Consider the following 20,472-nt stretch of genomic DNA (forward strand, 5'->3'; position numbering starts at 1 on the left):
TGCACAACATAAATACAATGTTCAGGCATTATTGTTATTTATATTACTATTATTTTGGTTTATTGGTTGCAGGTTTAGTTTAAGATTAAACTATGTTTACCTTTTTAAAGTAATTTGAAATAGATTTTTTATATAATATAGTATGGTAACTGTATGCATTACAATTGTTTAGCTTCACAGTTATTAATGTATGCAATTTTAGCAATAAAACTACATTTTTCTAAAAAGAAAACAAATTAGATGTTAATTTTAAGATACCCGTCTTAATTTCTCTTACATATTTAGTATTGCTCTTTAATAAAGAAAAAAGTCATTATTATCTGATTAATCGATCGATTAAGTGCTAGATTAATCGATTACAAAAAGAATCGATAGCTGCAGCCCTAGTGTGTGTGTGTCCGCGTGTTAACTTACTCACCGGGGCATGGCGGTACCATTGAAATTCATCTTCCTGAAGGCTTCCGCGTATTGTGGCAACTCGACATAGCTGATAATCCAGTCCACAACCTGATCCACTGTCCAGTTGTACACTGGGGAACAGAAACACAAAGGCCCACCTCATAAACATCATCATGTATCAGAATTCATGCTTCAAAACAAGCTAATAAACACAATGACTGAGCAAAAGTGGGTGGTTATGACTTAAAATGAGTATACTAATGGAGTTTTTAATTTAATAAAAATCGTGATGTTTTTAAAAAAGACAACTAATCGTTACATCAGAGGTCTGCTGGGAATAGGGCGGTGTGACAGAGTGTATTTAATTTAAGACATTTCTCATTCATGCTTATTGCTTCGGTTTTGTTCACTGATAAATGATCTATAGCACACAGTGTTTCTTTTATCTGACCTTTGTCATTTTTGTTTGCTCAGTTGTATAATACAAGCCTGGTGAGATCTGGTGAGAAATGCCAAGTCATGTCAGAATACTTATCTTTTTATACAGCACTATTTATTTATCTTATAGAACTAGGGATGCCCCGAGATTAAGCCATTTTTGAGCTGATCAGTATTGGCTATCCTCAGCCCGATTCTTTATTTTACATCAGTGGTCATGCTGGTGTTGTGCAGTAGGTGGCGATATGCACCTTCAAGTGGGTTTGCCAACCACCATTTAAAAGAAAAAAGAAGCTCAATGTGCGTGTATGACGGATGTGCGGGACCGACGGTTAAGTAGAGAGGTCTAGATAAAGGGGTTTGAATAATTATCAGTATCTAACTTATATGTATTCAATGTTATCCACATATATGCATCATTATATTTAAATTGTAAACATATGAGTTTCTGCATGAAATACCCGCAATTGGCAGAACAACGTGCTAATATATTTCTCTCCGATACGATAGGAAATTAAATTAAATTGAATGAGGAGGGTTTTAACTGTGGCAAGATAATTGAAAGGGCAGTCTAAATGGTGAGAGGACACACATATTCAAGCGACAGAGTTGTCCGTTAAAAATGACGTAGTAGTATGTCCAAAAGCTTACACACTCTAAAGCAGGGTTATTCAAATCTTGCCCTGGAGGACCAATGGACTGCAAAATTTAGCTCTAGCACTGATCAAAACACACCTACCTTTTCTTTACAAAAAGAGTACATACTTTTAGGTCAGTGTACAAGTAGGCGAATTAGGACGCAGCAAATGTGGTCTGTTCTAGTGAGTCACACATTTGATCCTTCGTGTTTAGCATATTTTATGCACACTTTTGTAACAAATCACTCGGAAGTCATTTAGCCTAATAACCGTTTATTTTGATCTGCCGTAAGACTATTTGAGTCTGATTGAGACTGAGTCTTACAATTAATAAAATCATATGTAAAATTTAAATAATTTAAATATCAGGAAAAATAAAATAAATTTTGTTTACCTGCATGTCACATGACTATTAACTGATATCAGAGAACTGTGAACAAGTGTGTTGTTGAATTATTGATATATTAACCTAAAATCTCAGGAGGGAATTTTACATTAAAGTGTTTTTTTTTTTTTTTTAAACCTTTTGTAACATCAGTCTTAAAGGAGCACGCCAAATGTTGGGGTCTTTAGCTTATTCACCGTATCCCCCAGAGTTAGATAAGTCCATAACTCTGTCTGATGCACCCACCGCTAGCCTAGCTTAGCACAAAGGCTGGAAGTAAACAGCTCCATCTAGCCCACTGCTCAATAAGTAACAAAATAACGCAATGATATTACGCAGCGCGTGAAAATAGAATAACTTTTGTCAACATAACCAATGTGACAACCTGCTTGCACAGAGAGCATGCTAGGAACTATTTTCAGGCGCTACGTAATGTCATTGCGCCGCTGCACCGATGGTATGGCAGCAAAGTTCCCTGATTATTACGCAGGAATGATAGTACAGTTCCTAGCCATATCGGTCAAGAAAAATCGCAACTTTGAATTTTTCGTCGGCCTTATTACAAAATGTAACACTACACATCACAACATGTAAATAGGAAATGTTGGCATTATTTTGTCACTTACTGCGCATTAGTCAAGATTAGTGTTGTCACGATACCAAATTTTTGACTTCGATACGATACAAGTCTAAAATAACTTGATACTGATACTAAATCAATACCATGGTAATAAAACAAACAAAAAACAGGTTATATGAATAATATGACAACATAACTTATTATTTATTGTTCTATTTTTTACTAAAAATTCACTTGGCCATTCCTTCTGTTATTGCTATAATAACTGCATGACAGTGTGAAGATCTTTACAGAGATCATCATTATCAATCATGTTATCATTCACTAACCTTTCTCTTCTCAACAGGTTGGGATGACCAAAATCCTATTTTATGATTCGAGTAATTTCCTATTTTTTAAATGTAACCTTATAATTATAATATAGATTTTTAATTGTATCTGTTTTTAAAAATAAGCAAAAAAAAGCAAATTACAAACAATATGACAAATATTGATAAATATTAATTAATATTAATTAATCAATATATTTTGGTTATTTAGCCAAGCATGTGGTGGTTTTCTATTTTTCATTGTTTGCTTAACATTAATCACACAGAATATTAGGTCTGGCTTAAGACCTGCACTGATCTAATTACCTCAGCTGTATACGCTCACTAAAGACATCTGACTGTGTTTACCTGAATACTCGCCAGACCGTGCATTTTTTCATATGTTTGACCATTCAAACCCAAATAATAATCTGCAAAATAACTGAATGGCGATCGCATGTTTGTTGTCTGAAAGGCGTGTGCGCGCGCTTCAGGTCAGAGTCCGGCAGCTCGAGCACGTCCCGCGCCACGCTTTTTCTTCTCATGTGCGCATATTTCTGTCAAGCCCTGCGCGTATATATTTAACTCTTCTACTACTTCCAATGTTTAGTGAACAGTGGACCCAGTGCTCTGCACACACGTCCTGACACCTTTTGTCACACATCCACGCACATTAAGAAATACAGCTTATGTTAGCGCTGTCCTCCTTAAAGTACTGGTACTAATAAAAGTCCATATCGTACCGTTTGTAATAGCAGGGTATCACAATACTTTTCTAGTACCGGTATATCCTGCAACACTAGTCAAGATGAAGCCATTTACTTCCAGTCTTTGTGCTTAGCTATGCTAGCAGTGTGTGTGTCAGACAGAGTCATGGCACCCATAAGAAAAAAAAGGTATGTATGGAATTATCTAACTCTGAGGGATATGGTGAATAAGATAAAGTCCCAAAAAGTCAGTGTGTTCCTTTAAAGCATTGCGAGCACTAACGGTGTCCAGTTGTAACACATTTTTGAGGACTACTGCACAAACACAAGAATTTTATCAGATACTGGATCACCGCAATTAATATGCTGTCACTGAGAACGACACACTAAGCCATCAAACCTGCCCATGATGAAAGAAATCTGAAACTAAACGATTACTAAAATTGGTCTCAGACATCAAAAAACATGGCCTAAATACATTGGCCTTTGATATTTCAATGAACTCCCCCCCACACAAAAGCATATAGAGCAGAGTGGCAGCTGGCATAATACCAATCCAATATTTACTGGAGTATAAATATTACACTGGCATAAATACCAGCCATTCACTGTCACACCACCTTTGAAAAAAGCAGACGCTGCCAGCTTTCAATGAAAAGTGTAAGGGTATATCTCTCGCCTGACCCTCAGTGAGTGAGTGTGCATGTGTGCGTGTTGCTTGGCTGGGACAGATCGGCTTTCATAACCTTGGCTCTTCAGCTGTGCTTTGAGGAAGATAATAAAACAGACCAAAAAGAAATGGGAGAAAGTAAAGAGGAGAGGAAACCCAAGAGAGACATTGTTTGGTCAGATCCAAGAATATAATATTTGCCAGAACGTGCAGTATACACAGCCAGAGAATATGGCATGATGTATGTGCTTGTCTTGATCTTTCATTTCCAGATGAATGAAGTGCAAGCAATAAGTGTGACTATAAATTCTCATTCATTAGGAATGTGCTAAACTAAACTAGATGTTCATGCAAGCCACTAAAATATAGACATGTCTCTTAGAAATACATGGCCACTAACTGCAGTCGTTAAATAGAACAACTAACAGCTTCAAAACTAAATATAGATTACATAACTATAACCTGCACTAATGTTCAAAGGTTTGGGGTTGGTGAGATTTTTAGTTTTTTGAAGTCTCTTATTTTATTAAAAATAACAGTAAAAACTGAAATATTGTAAAATATTAATACAATTTAAAACAAATCTTTTCTATTTTTTTAATATTTTTTTAATGTTATTTATTTCTGTGATCAAAGCTAAATGTTCAGCATTATTACTCCAGTCTTCAGTGTCACATGTTCCTTCAGAAATCATTCTAATGTGATGATTTGCTGCTCAAGTAATATTTCTCATTATCACCAATGCTGAAAACAGTTGTGCTGCATAATATTCTCATGTACTCTGATGAATAGAAAATTCAAAAGAACAGTTTGTTTCAATCCTTGCCGAATAAACGTGTTTTTAATCGCTCTCTCTAATCACAAACTTTTGAATAGTAGTATAAATAACCTTTTATTGCACTAAATTACCATTGCATCATTGATTATAATGAGAGGAAACTTCACAATATGCCACTCGCTTCCAGTGTTGACAATAAAGATGATATGGATAAACTGCTGGTTGTTGAATAGCTAGTATTTCCTTTTACCTTGCATACTTAAGTTCCGGATTTGAGGATGAAGGCTGATACCAACTGCTCATGTTAGTATCAGCTGCTGACCTCATCAACAAAATATATGGGAAGCATTTTCTCTTTCCTTTTGAAACATGGTCGGCTCATTTATTGTGCTGTACAATCTTGAAACTAATATATGGTTGCTTATTGCATACAGCATTGTCTATTCGGAAAACAAACCCGAAACACATTTTAGCCCACCAGAATCACCGCATTATACACTGTGTAGCAGTATATACATCGTAGTAAGCAGTAGGCTTATATTCCTTCTGAACATGGGCTGTTTTACCACGGTCTCATTCACAGCTGTACATTCATGAGCAGGACCCAAAAGGTTGAGTGTTCTGGAGCGGATCTGGGGTTTATCTGGATTTAGAGGAGGTGTTGAAAACCGTGAAAGCGTCTCGCTAAGTGAACACACTCCTGCTGTTAAGAGGCCCATTTAAGTTAGCACTTAACACAACACACACCCTACAAAACTCACCATGTACTAGTACTGTGATTACACCATGTTACTTTAATTGACTGATTCATTATTATTATTATTAATTTTAAAATAACTAAGTATTTTATTTCATCTAGCTGGATAGTTTGAGGCACATTGTGGAGACAACTACAAACACTAGACATAAAAAAAATCTGTCCCTAATGTTAAAGTCAGCAAAAACCTTGTAAGAATGCGAGTTTGCATTAGCAAAGGTCAACCGATGAGCCGTTTTTCATAAAAAGGTAAAACATATTCCACAGAACATGTCAGAAAATCGTGACTCGCAGCTTTTTGCGTTAATGGCTCATTATGAAAGTGCCGCTCTCACCTTCCGAACTCTTCCAGGCGTTCCACAGGTCCTCCACGCTGATGAGCTGGTCGTCACCGTGGAAACTGTTGTGCTTGGCTTTAGGGTCATGGTAGTTGAGGTCCTCTCTTAAAAACTGTCAGATAACGGAACAAAATGAAATAGATTCCAATTAGCAGCTCAAGGATCCAATTGCATTCATGAGAAAATCTAAGATTTTGAATGCAATTGCCATGTTCTCCACTAGCTGATAAAGTAGATATTTATTTATCTCTCTTTAAGAGAGACCTTGCGATGGAGTACAAGAACTTGGAAAGAGTTTCTGTAGAATCTGGTCAACTGCCCAAACTCAAGCAGACACTTATCACAGCCCTTAAAAAGAACTATAGATCAGATGGCAAAAAATATTTATACTTTTTTTCAACTCTTTGAGTGAAATGGTCCCCCATATGGGATTTTTATTTCTGTGCCCCTCAGAGTACGCTACCTCACATCGGCTATAGAAATGTTCAGTGATATCACATAACTGCGTTTCAAAACTATGCAGTGTTTGCAACCACATGATATACTGCATGTGTTTCGGGAGAAAACGATCATTTCACGTGATGTAAATCCGTCTGCCAGGACTCTCTGAACTGCAGCACAAACAAACATGGTGATGCCCATCTCACGTTAGAGATCAAGATAATGATCATTTAAAAAGGTTTTGAAACGACAAAGCACACTCACGCGTATTTGAGAAGCGGAAGATCAGGTAGTTGATGAAATGTTAAAGGTGGGTAAGTGCTATCTGGTAACCGTTGCTGATATTTCAAATCCCCAAAACAAACACACCTATACCCCTAAAAAGGGTCTCGGCCCTATTTTGATAGCTCTGCCCCACACATATGTAACCCAGGCAACGACTATGGCAGAATCTGTGTGTAACTAATCTAGGTTGAATATTCAATGAAAAAGTCACCCCTTCCATCACAAAAACACAAACCGTTTTCATGAACAACTCAATAGAACATGAGCCGACAGTCCATATAACGAACATATTAAAAATTATGACAGGATTAGGGTTATAGAGATCACAAAAACACAAACAGTTCTCATGAACAACTCGATAGAACACAAGCTCGATAGTTCAGCTTATGACATATGACTTATGACCGGATTAGGATTATATAGATCAAGAAAAGAGGAAACAAACATATATTAGGAGTATAGTATCTTACTTGTTGGACACATTTTGTGAGCTGACGCTTGAAACAGTGAGGAGATTTAACAAAGATAATCCATACATTGTGGAAATGAACGGGTCTTTATCATCGCTGAAGTGAGCCACAATACGATTGCAAATGGACAAACACGTGAAAATGACAAGCATATTCAAGCAAAAGCAGCATATATTAGTTCTCGGCTAATGTCCCTTATGTATGTACGTCTTGTTTTGAATAATGACGTGGACTGAGCCTCTCTTTTCACCATCAATAGTAGACACGCCCCTTACCTGCTGATTGGCTACAAGTTTGTCATTCCACTCGGCCCGAGTCCTTTGTCTAAACAGTTTTGAAATAACAATTACCCCACCTTTAAGCAAGTCTGTGAATATTTGGAATAATAAAAGGAAAAAGGAAATAATTCTGTCACAAAGCGCTATTTTGGCTGCGGTGAGTCATCAGGGTATATGCAGGAATCCTGAAGTTAATTTCAATACCTTTTTAAGACTTTTTAAAGACCTTCTCAAAATATTTTAAGACCTCATCGCACTTCAAGTTCTAATCGGCAACAAACCTTTAACTTAATAAACAGTTGTAGTCGAATGTAGACTTAAAATCTCTATCGTAGGCCAATTTTGTATCGTTTATATTGCGTATCTGTTTTACAACGTATGGAGGGCGACACATTACCTAACTGCGCATTTCGCAAAATACATGACGTCACCCGTAGACAGCGCTCACCAGGGATGGAAATGAACTTTTTTCAAAGTCTACCACTCAATGTTTTTACCAGCCACTGTTTTGTTTTAAACTGACAATGTGTAACTGCATGTGAAAATTAATACTACAAGCTCTACAATACTTAAGCAGTTTATTTAATCTCAAGTCTCAATGAAATACTGACATTTTCACAATGATTTGTGGTCTTTTATGGCTTCCAGTTTTATGGTTTTTATTCCCAAGAATGAAACTATTCGTTCTGGCATCTTTGAAGCGTGCTGACAACATACCGAGCAGAACATTGTCAGTAGGGATGCACCGAAATCAAAATTCTTGGCCGAAACCAAAAAAGAAGAAACCAAAGCTGAAAACCAAAAAAAAAAAAATTCAAACTAAAATGTTTAACTCGACCTCACTCATGTGTACATTAAATAATAATGTTCATGCCTACTGGCCTGCAGAAAGGTACAGAAATTGAATAAAGTAATCAAATGTAAAATAACTGCATATTTAACTGTTTAAATGGAAGATTAATCCTTATTAAACTTACAAAAGCTATTCAATCAAGAGCATTGTTTAATGTCAAACTAAATATAAGGACATCACTCAGGCAGCAGTAAAGGCTACTGCGCCTTTAAGACCTGATGCAGGGATATGTCTTTCTCGACTGTGCATACTATACAGTTCACTTAAGGCATATTCAGACTATGTCCGCTATCAAGATGGACATGTTGACATACTTTTTGTGTGAGTTTGTCCGTTTAAGCGCAAGACTTAAAAGTGAACTCAATATTTGCCCGCTGTGAGACGAGCGCGCGCTCTCGGATGATGCACAGCGTCAGATCTTCTCTCAGCGCCCGCGAGTCTCACAGCGCGTCTTCACGCGAGTGGTGACGGAGAAAACGACTGGTCATATGCGCACATACGGCAGCACTCGCATGCATTGAACAAAGAAAGCAATTTGCAATTTGAATTATTTTAAACTCTTGCGTTAAAGGGTTTAAAAAGTTTATATATACAGTCAAACCAAACATTATTCAGTCACCAGATATATTTTACACTATAGTTATTTTATGCAAATGAGGATAGCAAAATAAAAATAACTGTGACTTTTATACACAAAAATTATTTATTCAGTGGACTACCTGTAAAATGTATAATTTGAGGCAACAATTATTATATATAATAATTTATATATATTCAATTACCTTTTTTTATGAATAATAGAAAGCCTTTAAATCTTTATCTTAACTGGCTATAACATGCAATACTACATTTTGTTGGTCACTTGGCTTCCATGCCAAAAAGCCCTGCCCACTCCAAAACCTTACTGGACTGAAAATGACCACTTGTTTGCCCATTATGAGCAAATGACCAGAACTTAATTCAAAGACAATAAACGGTTTTCACTTAACAGCAAAACCAGAGACTATTATATATGTAGACGTAATGTTTTAAGATATTCTGGGTCTATTAACGCCATTGAGTGTTCTAAACATCTTGCGGAGCAAAGGCTGTGTTTGCTCAGACACAGCAGATGGCAAAAATGATTACATAACGCAAAAGAAGGTTAGAGAGCAGTTCAGGAGATATTTAAGATGGCAAAGAGCTTCAAACTGTGGTTAAACTGAAACCACTGTGAGAGATTTGTCATTTCACTAGAAACGCTGTCACTTTCCCAAAGCCATTTAAAAAGAAAATGAGTTATGGTTTCCAACACAGGCAAAGACATTCTTAGACATGCCCGCTCAAAGACAAGCGTCAAGCACTCTGTAAGGAAACAGACACTGAAAGTAGCGCAACCTAATCTAACGATTTAATTCTGCGATTGCAAACTGCACTGTGTGCAATCAAATTTTGAATTGTTGAACTCACAAATCTTTAAAAATCTGTGGTTGCCATTCCATCAGATTTGCCTTGAGGCTGCTTCGTGAAGGTTGGACGCAGCAGGACAGAACGCCTACACAACCTATTCCTCGACTAAAAGGATGCCAGGAAGGGACAGGATCTGCTCCACTGTGTTTGCTTCCAAAACAACACCCAATGAACAGGGTGACCGGCTTTCCTCTGGCATACGGCCACAGGTTCGGAAGCAGCATCAAAATGTTGGACATCATTCATTAAAAAAAAAGACGAAAAAAAAAAAGAGATGGAACAAAAGGGAAATGTGGGAGTTTATTGCTCAAAACATACTGCTAAGAGAATGAACAGGCCTGGTCTGTTGGGACTTGTTTTTCTTTGCGGTTTTGATCTGCTAATCTTGCTCAATGTCAGCTGGTGGAGTAACTGAAATTGGTAGTGGCTAGAATAACCCAATATAGGTGTGAAAGAAGTGACAAAAAAATAGTTCTAAAAATAATAGAACTATTTCTAACTTAACCCTTTTTTAAGTACGTTTAAGACCCCAATATATATATATATATATATATATATATATATATATATATATATATATATATATATATATATATATATATATATATATATATATATATATATATACATATATACACATACATACATACATACATACATACATACATACATACATGTATATATTCTTTCTTTGCTTAAAAGGTAAAAATATGTGAGCAAAAGTTAATCTTGCCTGGAAATCGGAAAAATGTGTGTGTGTGTATATATATTTTATTTTCTCAGGTGTTCAAATACTTATTTGCAGCTGTATCTTACAAATAATTAGTAAAAAAAAATCATACATTGTGATTTCTGGATTATTATTTTTTTTTTAGATTTTGTCTCTCGCAATGGACATGCACCTATGATGACAATTTCAGTCTGTGTGTTGTGTATATGTATATGTATATATGTATATATATTAGGGCTGGGACAACGCGTCGACGTCATCGATGACGTCGGTGCAAAAAATACGTTGACGCAAAATATGCGCGTCGATTCGTCAGACTCAAAATAAAGATGGTGGCGCCGGAGAGTAGTAGCAACCATAGATATACATAATAAAGTATATTATGTAAGTAACTGCTACATAAACAAATTTCTGCACACAGGAAGACAGATGTTTAAATTAAGTTACGGTACCGACATCCAGTTATGGTGTCCCGCCTTTGTTTTACTGTCTATTAAAGTCTGCCGCGTTTAAGTTAAGGTGTAGACTGTGTCATACATGATTTCATAATGCAGAATATTCACTCAGCGCGCTGTCAGGCAGTTTGGGGCTGCCCACGACTGTGTGCACTCGAATGCCGTGACAGCGTGAGCTCACGCATACAATCAGTAGTAACAGTTCGCAATTATATCCATATATCCTACCTTTTCTTGTAAACCTGATAAAATCCATGGCAATGAACGTCATCGGGGATGTTTAATCCACAAGCATTCTGATAATTATTCCTACTTGTCGTTCACATCAATCTAAAAGTTTTCCTTTTAGGCTAGGCGATTTTCATTCAAAGATGTAAAAGTAATTAAGCTATGTAGCCTATTGTTTCATTTTTTTTACTAGATAAAAACATTAAAAACATATTGCAATAAATAATTACTCTGTTTAGCCTATGAATGGGCAATCCAAACCAGAGAGTGCTGTCATTAGAGTGTGATAGCCAAACTTAACCCTTGATTAACCAGCGGCACTATTTGCTATTTATAGGGATGCACGATATTGGATTTTTGCCGATATCCGATATGCCGATATTTTTCAGCTCATTTAGGCCGATGCCGATACCGATGCCGATATATGTTTATTTTTTCCCTTTGTTTGGAAACAACACCATTTTGAGCAAAAACTTTTTTTTTTCATTCTGGTTTCAGATTTCTGAGGTCTCCTTACTAAAAGGATTCTTGTTAAAGATAAATAAATGTTAATAAAGTTCTTTTTATGATAAGAGTATATTAAAAGCTCTGAAAATAACAATAATAAAGTCAGTAATTTTTCACCCCAGATGCAGCTGTAACCTAAATATTGTATTTTTGGATTTAACGTTTGTGCACATGAAGTGGGGGTGGCATGACATCCATTGATGCTGTCTTTTAATTCTACAATTATTGTAGAGCTCCTTGGATTATTTTTCATCATCCATTTCGTAAAATTTTATTACAGATTAATACACTGTATATAAAAGTATTTAATTTACAAGTGTCATGCTTGTGATTTATGACATCATTACTGATTTGTTTATTCAGAACAAGAAGTAACTTCAATTTATTTGTGTATTCTACTTTTCATTGTATTAGTGTAACAACAGCGCACCCACTACATGTATAAATATATAGCGGTCTAGCGGGAGGGCACTAGGACCTGGAGGAGCTTCTGCTGCTGTGGAGGCTGCCGCACGTGCTAGAGAGTGGGGAGACGCGATTGGGCTTGTTTTGGGCTAGTTTTGTTGTGAAAACGTGGCAAATCTGCTGCTGACGGTCACGTCCTTCTGTACGTGCATTCAGAAATTCAAGGCAGCATTTAAAAACAGTCAATATAAATCACTGTACATGCAATGTATTGTCTTGTTTTCACTTGAAGAATGACTGCAGTGCTGACATGGTCTTATCGCTGTAGCACTCCTTGCACACGTGAGTTATTGCAGGCGCATATCAACACGTTATCATATCGGCAAGGCATATCGGCATAATGTTTTCATATCGACCGATGCCGATTTTTATATTTTAAGCGTTTATCGGCCGATTCCGATGTCGTGCCGATAATATCGTGCATCCCTAGCTATTTATCTTATTCCAATCCCATGCATTTTTTCATTATTTGTTATTTGTTCTATTTTTTATATCTTTGCATTATATATGCAAATGTTTACTCATTAGAAATAATCTTATCTTGTTTATATAATTCAGTGTCACCTATCAACCTGTAAGTTTTGCTGCACAGCAATGAAGGTACTTTTTACAAGACGTATTGTGTCCTTAATAATGGCATCAGAATGCAACCAAAGCACATGATGGTAATAAGAAGATGGCTATAATTAATTGTAAATCATCCAAAATAAATGCCATGATCATTAGATTTTATCCAGGTGTTACTATAATGATTTTTAAATGGTGATCAGCAACCAAATATTGATAATATGGAAGTTTCTGCCTTTTGCCTTGGCATGACTCCACATTTTTTGCAGACAATACAAAAAATAGGGTGTGTGTGTGTGTGTGTGTGTATTTTGTATTTTGTTATGATTTTATTTAATGCATTGTTCTTGTATAGCCTTTTACTTTGCAATATATGTTTATTGCTCTTAAAATTCCAATGTTAAGGAATTAGTTTTTTTTTTCATTCAGATAATTAAATCAACATGTATAAATTGCTATAAGGCAATTAATGGGGAGATAATCGATATTCGAATCGAAACCGAATCGGACGGGAAAAATTAATCGTTAGATTAATCGATGCATCGAAAAAATAATCGCTAGATTAATCGTTTAAAAAATAATCGTTTTTTCCCAGCCCTAATATATATATATATTAGGGTCGGGACTTTAACACGTTAATTAAGATTAATTACGCAAAAAATAACAATTGTATCATAACCATCCTGGCTTGTCCTTCTCCTAAAAAGTTGTAAAACCAACCGCTGCTTCACATTTATGTGTTACTGAAAGCCTCCTAGGATTGGATCAATGACATCTGAGATGTGACTAATGATAACTGCAGAGAAAAAGCACAAATCCATTCGTAAGACACTGCAGATTCTGCATGTCATATCCATGGGCAGTAGAATATTTACAACTGCATTGCTTTACAACCAGTAAGGCAAAGTTTGAAGATGAGGGACAAACACAAAAATTTTCTAAGCTTGCCCAGATGAAATGCACAAGTGTAGATTTTGACTAATATTTCCTCTCTTTTTATCCCTCGTAATAGTGGATGTATTTAGTAATCAGTTAGGCTGACCCTATAAGGATTCTTTCTGCGAGACACCTACATATGGGTCTAAACTAGTGGTTATGGCCTCTGCAGAAATGGTAAAATGGTTTGTGGTTTCCTCCAGATAAGTTTCCTGCATCTTGCAGTCCAAACCGCAAGACAACACCAACCATGACACGCATTGCTGAGCTGTCACACAGGCTGATAAAACCCACCAGGTACTAATGCTTTAACAAGCCCAGACCATTGAAAAGAGCATTAGACGAATTAGCCAAATCATATTATTTAGAGACATGCTTAGAGAAGGATACAGCTGACTTGAGCACTATAATCTTGAACTACACATTTTCTTATTGATTTCCCTTATGCAACAGTTATACATACAACATTAATTTAGATCTACATATTCCACATCCAAATTAATTTTATATCCCGAAACTCTCCCGAGATCGGAAATAATTGAAAGAGCAATCGGTTTAGAGAAACTTGGATTTGAAATGCTTATAAGGCTATGACAGTTTTTTTCTGGAAATGTCATTTATTTTCTGCATACATAAAATAATTTTGAAACCGTGTTTAATTGCCAAATTCCTGGTGAAGAACTACAATACCCATCATCTCAGAAAAGCTGCAGTTATGACAGAAACAAATAAAATAAACCTTATTAAAGGAGTACTTCAGCACTGGGAAGATAAATCTGTATTTAAACTGGGTCATTAATGTAGTAGAAATGTGAAATTATTTTTTAATTTGGTGCTTTCTAGACTGAGAAAAGACAGAACATTTATTTTTGTCTCATGGGGATGAAAGACAACAATTCCCAGAATGCTTCGCTGCCCTACGAGGCCGTTCACAAAGCCACCACTACTATCACTTTCCCACCACGACCGCGATCATCTTCATAAAATCAGTTCAGTTAGAGATTAGGTTTGTTATTTTGATTTTTGTGCGCACAATAACTATTTTTGTCACATTGTAACATTATTGTACAGCCACTGTAGTGAGATGGATTTTGTATCAATGTTTTTAGTGCCTTTATGGGTCTTGTGAGTGGAAATGTACTGAATCCCAATGGAGGCCTTTCTGAAGCCTTTCTCAGCCATCAGCTTTCAACAAAAATATCTTCATTTGTGTTCCGAAGATGAACGAAGGTTTTACGGGTGTCCAACGACATGAGGGTGAGTAATTAATGAAATAAGTTTCATTTTTGGGTGAACTAACCCTTTAAATTACTTTAAATACATAGGTAATATTACGCAACACTGACAAGCCTACATTTACAGATAAAAAGTTTTTATTGGCATTAGCTGCAACATCAATCTGTCAATTAACTAATCAGTAAACACATAGCATTTGTATCTTCCTACGCTAACGTTACTCTGACAGAACATACAAAGATAGATCAAAGTCACATTACGTTAACCAATCATTCCTTCGTTGGGGCCGTCATCTTGTTCCACAACGGTTGCTCAGATTTATCCTCAGAGAATTCAGTTGCCATTTTTTATCCAAAATACCTCAACTGTTGTCAAGGCAACACATGTGTTGTGTCAAAACGCCCCACAAAACAGAGGGGCGGGGTGAGCAAAGCTCATTATCATTTAAAGTCACATGCACTGATATGGCTTGCTGAAAACAGGGCTGTTTTTGACCAGGTTAAAAGTGTTTTCGTATCATACCTTGGTTTCTTATCTGATCATATAATTTTTTATTAAAGTATATTACAAACTTTTCATTTAGACACTAAAGAATCATACTAACTTGTACAAAAGTGGCATTATATGACCTCTTTAATCTGCATTCTGATCCGGAAAATACCGGTTATATACGTACCGGTACCCATTACGGAATTATTGTTTTAGTCATTTTTGTTGTTTAACTAAGGTCAAGCCATTCTTCTCTTTAAAGAAGTTTCAAACAGTTATGCAAGCCTTTGTAAAGTCTTGGTTGGATAACTGCACTGGTGTCTCCCAGTCATCCATCAAGTTTACAGTTCGTTCAAAACGCAGTGTCCCGGCTTCACAAGGGAAGTGCAATGTGAGGACATTACACTGATCTTGAATTCACTTCATTGACTACCTGTTAAACAATTAATTGATTTCAAAAGTTGTATTATTTGGATTTAAAACCATTCAGAACTAGGCACCACAGTAGCTCTGGAGATTCTAAATTTCTTTATATTCCCTGGAGTAAATTAAAAAATACAGGCAATCGTGCTTTTACTGTTGTTGGACCCAAGTTTTGGAATAGCCTCCCGGATAACGTAAGAACTGCCACAACTGTTATAAATGTTTAAATCTACTCTTAAAACATAGGCTATTTATTTTTCCCTGGCGTTAAATATTCCCTGATTCTCTGTTTTATTATTTTTTTTATCTAGAACCTTACCCATTTTTACAGCTGGTGTGTGATGTGTGAGATATTGCAGCCTTTTTATACTCTTGTGCAGCACTTGGTCAACATTAGGTGTTTTTTAAATGTGCTACTTAAATAAACACTGCATTGTATTGTGTCGGTTTATGCTTGAAAACAAAGTTTGAAATTATGTGATGTCTTGTTTCATGACTTTTTAATGCCTATGGAGAATTATATATTGGTAACACTTTACAATAAGGTTCATTAGTTAACTACATTAGTTAACGTGAACTAATAATGAACTGTACTTTTAAAGCACTATTTACCTTTGTTAATGTTTATTTTAACATTTACTAATGGATTATTAAAATCTCGTTTACATTAGTTAATCCACTGTGAACAAACATGAACAAACCATGAAAAGTACTTTTATAATGTTCAAATGTAAGAACAGAGGTGTTGTTCATGGTAAGTTCATGTTAACTAATCCATTAACTAATGTTATTGTAAAGTGTTAACAATACATGTAAAAATACTTTCAAAACCAAGGCAGTCACTCTTGTACCCCATAGGGTAAATGAACGGACAACTAAAAAACATAAAAGAACATGTCACAAGCAGCAACAATTATTCGGGTACCTATTAACCTGCTCCAGATGACCCATTTACAGTTATGCTGACTTGAATGTTAATGCTATGAGACAAATTAATAAAATGCCTACGAGCAAATTTAAAAGAGAACAAAGGTCAATCAACTGCCTAATTTACACAAGCATTAGCCACATAAGAATCAGTTTTAAAAGTAATTGACTGACCCCATCAGTCTCCGAAACATCCACATTCCCATTGGCATCGTCGTCCATTTGCTTGTGAATGCTGCGGATGGCCTCAAAACTGAGGATGGCGATCTCGTCCAGGCATAGCAGCTCATCAATGCGGCAAAGCTCTGAAGAAAAGAAACAGAGTTAGCAAGATACTAACAAAGTATCAGGCAACAACAAACACCTGATCCTCAAGATCTTCAAGAAAACATTCTCTCTCTTAAACGACTTTGCTTTCTTATGATGTGACTAAGGCCATGCAGGCTATTGGATAATGTTACCTACTAGCTATTTAGTAATTGATTTTAATGCTCAAACTGATGTTGGCCAACACACAATCATAGAGGCTTTATTGGCACCAAATCGGGGACTAACGCATTCAACTTGAAGATCACATCAAAAAGAGAAAGGAATCTTTGGAAATAAAGGTGAGGTAAAGACCTAATACGACCTGTTGCTGTAAGGATATTTCATTTAACTATATAATTGAACACTCTTTAATGAGAACTTTGTTTGCTAAAGAAGACTGGCTGTTTGAAATTATAGCACCAAATGCAATTTTAGAATCCGGGTACTTCTAAACAGCCTTCCTAAAATCCCACTGTGTCAGTTGAGGTTTCCAGCTCAAACTATGGGGTGGGGGGTGGGGGGGGTCGTCTAAAAATAGACCTGGCTGTGGTATTATGGTATTAACTAAAACTAGCAACTATTTTTAGGCTGCAAATCTGTACAGCTGTTGTGTTACCACACTAAAGGTTCTTAGGGTTAGAAAAGCTATGGTTTGTGCTGCACAAAGCTGTGGAAGAATTTGAAGTAGTTTGTATGAACAATTCATAAGTGGGAACTTTATGAGATCAGAGTGTGTGTTACTAGAGAGACTGATGTAGACTGTGATATATCCGGTTGTGTTTGTGTATCAGAGTGTTACAACACAAAGGCACCTTTCCAAGAGACCCAAGAGCTGCGGAAAATAAACCTTGGCGTCTGTCTTTTCATAACACAAACTTGCCATTTTGAAACCTAAGAGAAGGCTTCTCTAAAGGCGTTCCAAGAATCAAAGACAGAAGTCTAAGTCTACCAATGTCTCCTTCACCTTGAAGGCGTGGTAGATGGCAAAGGGACATGAAAAGAATCATATCTGGTTTCTGAAATGTATCCCTTACCAAGCGTAAATGACTTGCATATCCAAAATTTACTCAACTCAAATTGAGCAAACCAGAAGAAATTGCGCTATATATACACATACATTGCTTAACTGTTTTTAACAGTGTGCTTAAATAAAGATGTCTCGGGTGATTCAATCAGCAGTAGGGGGTGTGTTCTCTCATAAAGGGGGAGGAGAATGTGGGAAAATTAGACCTATACTGGTCTCACAGTTTGTTTCAATTACCATGATCAGTTTAGTTCAATTCGATTTCACAATGCATTGACAATGCACTGCATACTAAATTTTCAATTTTACTTCACATGTATACAATTTTGGTAATAAACACAAGCAGTCAGATATATGAACTGAACCTTTAATTTTACCTGCTCTCATAGAAAACACACTTCTTGAATGTATCAAACAAAACTCAAGTCTGGGCACAGAAGACAACAGGAGCAAATACATAAAATTAAATACAAATTAGCCACTTCAAGAGGTGGTCTGGGCCACATTGACTCTGAACAAGTTTAAATGCATATGGTTGTTGATCCCACATATGTAAATTGTACTCCTCCCAACTAGGGCTGGGCGATAAATCGATTTTATCGATTAATTCGAGTTTGTAGTTTCATGTAAATTTTTGTGAATGAAAATCGTTTTTTTTCTTTTAAATCCGCCGACGCTCCCTCTGAGCTCCCGTAATGGCTCAGCCCTCCCCCGCGCGTTTGCCAGTGCCACAGAGATACACAAACAACAAGGATAGCGTCTAACAACAACATACAGTGTCATTGGTTCAGTTTTTCACAGAACTATAAACAAAAACCCCGCTGCAAAGTGTGTTTGAAGTCTGAACAGAACTGCGCTCATTTGAGCTGCGTGGACAACGAATGCAGCGCAAGCTCACACACGGGCCAATCTCGTGAAAGACATGATACACAGCGCTGGAGATCCAATGAGAGTGCGTTTCAATTCACCACAGAATTAATAACATCACTACTGTGATCTAGTGGAAGCGTTCGGCGCAGAGTTCTGTTATAAACCACAGATATCAGATCAAACAGAGCTGACGTGGAGACAACATGAGCGAAGGTCAGGGGTTTCAGTCACAAATCACCAACATTCACCATGATTTACTGTAGTAAAACCACATGGATTTTAATGTTGTTGTCATTATTTATCTCAGGATTCGTACAACATTTTGAGATTGAAATTCAAGCACTTTCCAATGGTTTCGTACACTTACTTATTTGTACCAAGCCTGCAGTCTCCCTCTCATTTACTGAAGCTTTCGCGCCTCGATCGCCCCCCGGTGACCGGTCCCAGTATAGCCGCCCCTCTGTGTTTTCTAATGGACGCGAGGCAAACTAAATAATAAAATTACACTTCAAAAATGTTTCCCCAAAGTTAGTTTATGTCACTGAAGGCAGTTATCATCACGATGATTTCATTTCAGGTGTTCGTTTTAAAAATAAGTTTACTTTGAGTTAGTTATCTGATGTTATAAAAACGGCTGTGTGACGTCATGATTGACAGCCGAGACTGACGGCTTCTCTGAGTAAGTTGTCACTGAGGCACTAACTGACTTTTTTTCGAAATTTTTGGGAGCAGATTAGAGCTTTAGCTTTAATTTCTACATTTCCATAACTGTTTATTTCACACCAACATTATTAATTGTTCTGCATCTGCGAGAGTGTGGGCGGGCTTTTGATATCGCGACTGTACTTCCTGCTCTACTTCCTGCGCTCTACTGCGCAACTCCGGTCCCGAAATCTCTACTGCGCAGACTCGGTCCCAAGATGTCCGCGCCGTGCAAGGGCGCCTGAAAGCTTCAAATCTGCCAAGCGGAAAGGGATGATGTCGAGTCGTCCATATTTTTTTACGGTCTATGCTTTGTACACATACTGCACTTATTTCCAGCACTTCAAAGCTCTAAATATCTAAAATATGCTATGTTTAATGTGATGGTTTGTAAAACTAAAAGTTTAAAGGGGTCTTGTGAAAGAAATAGTATTTTAGTTAATTTTTTTTAATGTTTAATCCATTTTGTGGCAAACAAGCATTTTTTATTAAAAAAAGATATGCAGTGCCCACCACTATAACCAGCATGTATTGATTTATTAGCCATTTCCACTCCTTAATATATGAAGAAAAGTACGAAGTCATCAAGTCTCATGAAAAACTAAATTACTTAACAAAATTATTAAATAGCATAACATTTAAATTTTAAATCCCTATACTTTTTTTGCACATTACTGTTGTTAATAAAAGTTAATTTGATCTGCATATCAATTAATAAACCTTTGATATGTATACTGTATATTGCAAAAGGGGGGAAGAAATCGATTAAAATCGTAAATCGAATTTTTTGGCAAAAAAAATCGGGGATTTTTTTTTTGGGCCATATCGCC

General features: G+C 36.4%; 1 protein-coding gene across 5 annotated transcripts in view; it reads right to left on the reverse strand.

Annotated features, from left to right (window-relative positions):
- stim1a (stromal interaction molecule 1a) overlaps positions 1-20,472 on the reverse strand; it is a 62,128-nt gene that overhangs the window by 26,518 nt on the left and 15,138 nt on the right. For all 5 annotated transcript variants that reach the window (XM_067450224.1, XM_067450223.1, XM_067450225.1 and 2 more), the window contains exons 3-5: positions 16,912-17,042; positions 5,996-6,110; positions 419-530 (exon numbers count right to left, since the gene is read on the reverse strand). In XM_067450224.1, coding sequence (XP_067306325.1) covers positions 419-530; positions 5,996-6,110; positions 16,912-17,042 — 358 coding nt within the window. The remainder of the gene's footprint in view (positions 1-418; positions 531-5,995; positions 6,111-16,911; positions 17,043-20,472) is intronic.

Source organism: Pseudorasbora parva, chromosome 8, assembly GCF_024679245.1.
Source record: "Pseudorasbora parva isolate DD20220531a chromosome 8, ASM2467924v1, whole genome shotgun sequence".
NCBI lineage: Eukaryota > Metazoa > Chordata > Actinopteri > Cypriniformes > Gobionidae > Pseudorasbora > Pseudorasbora parva.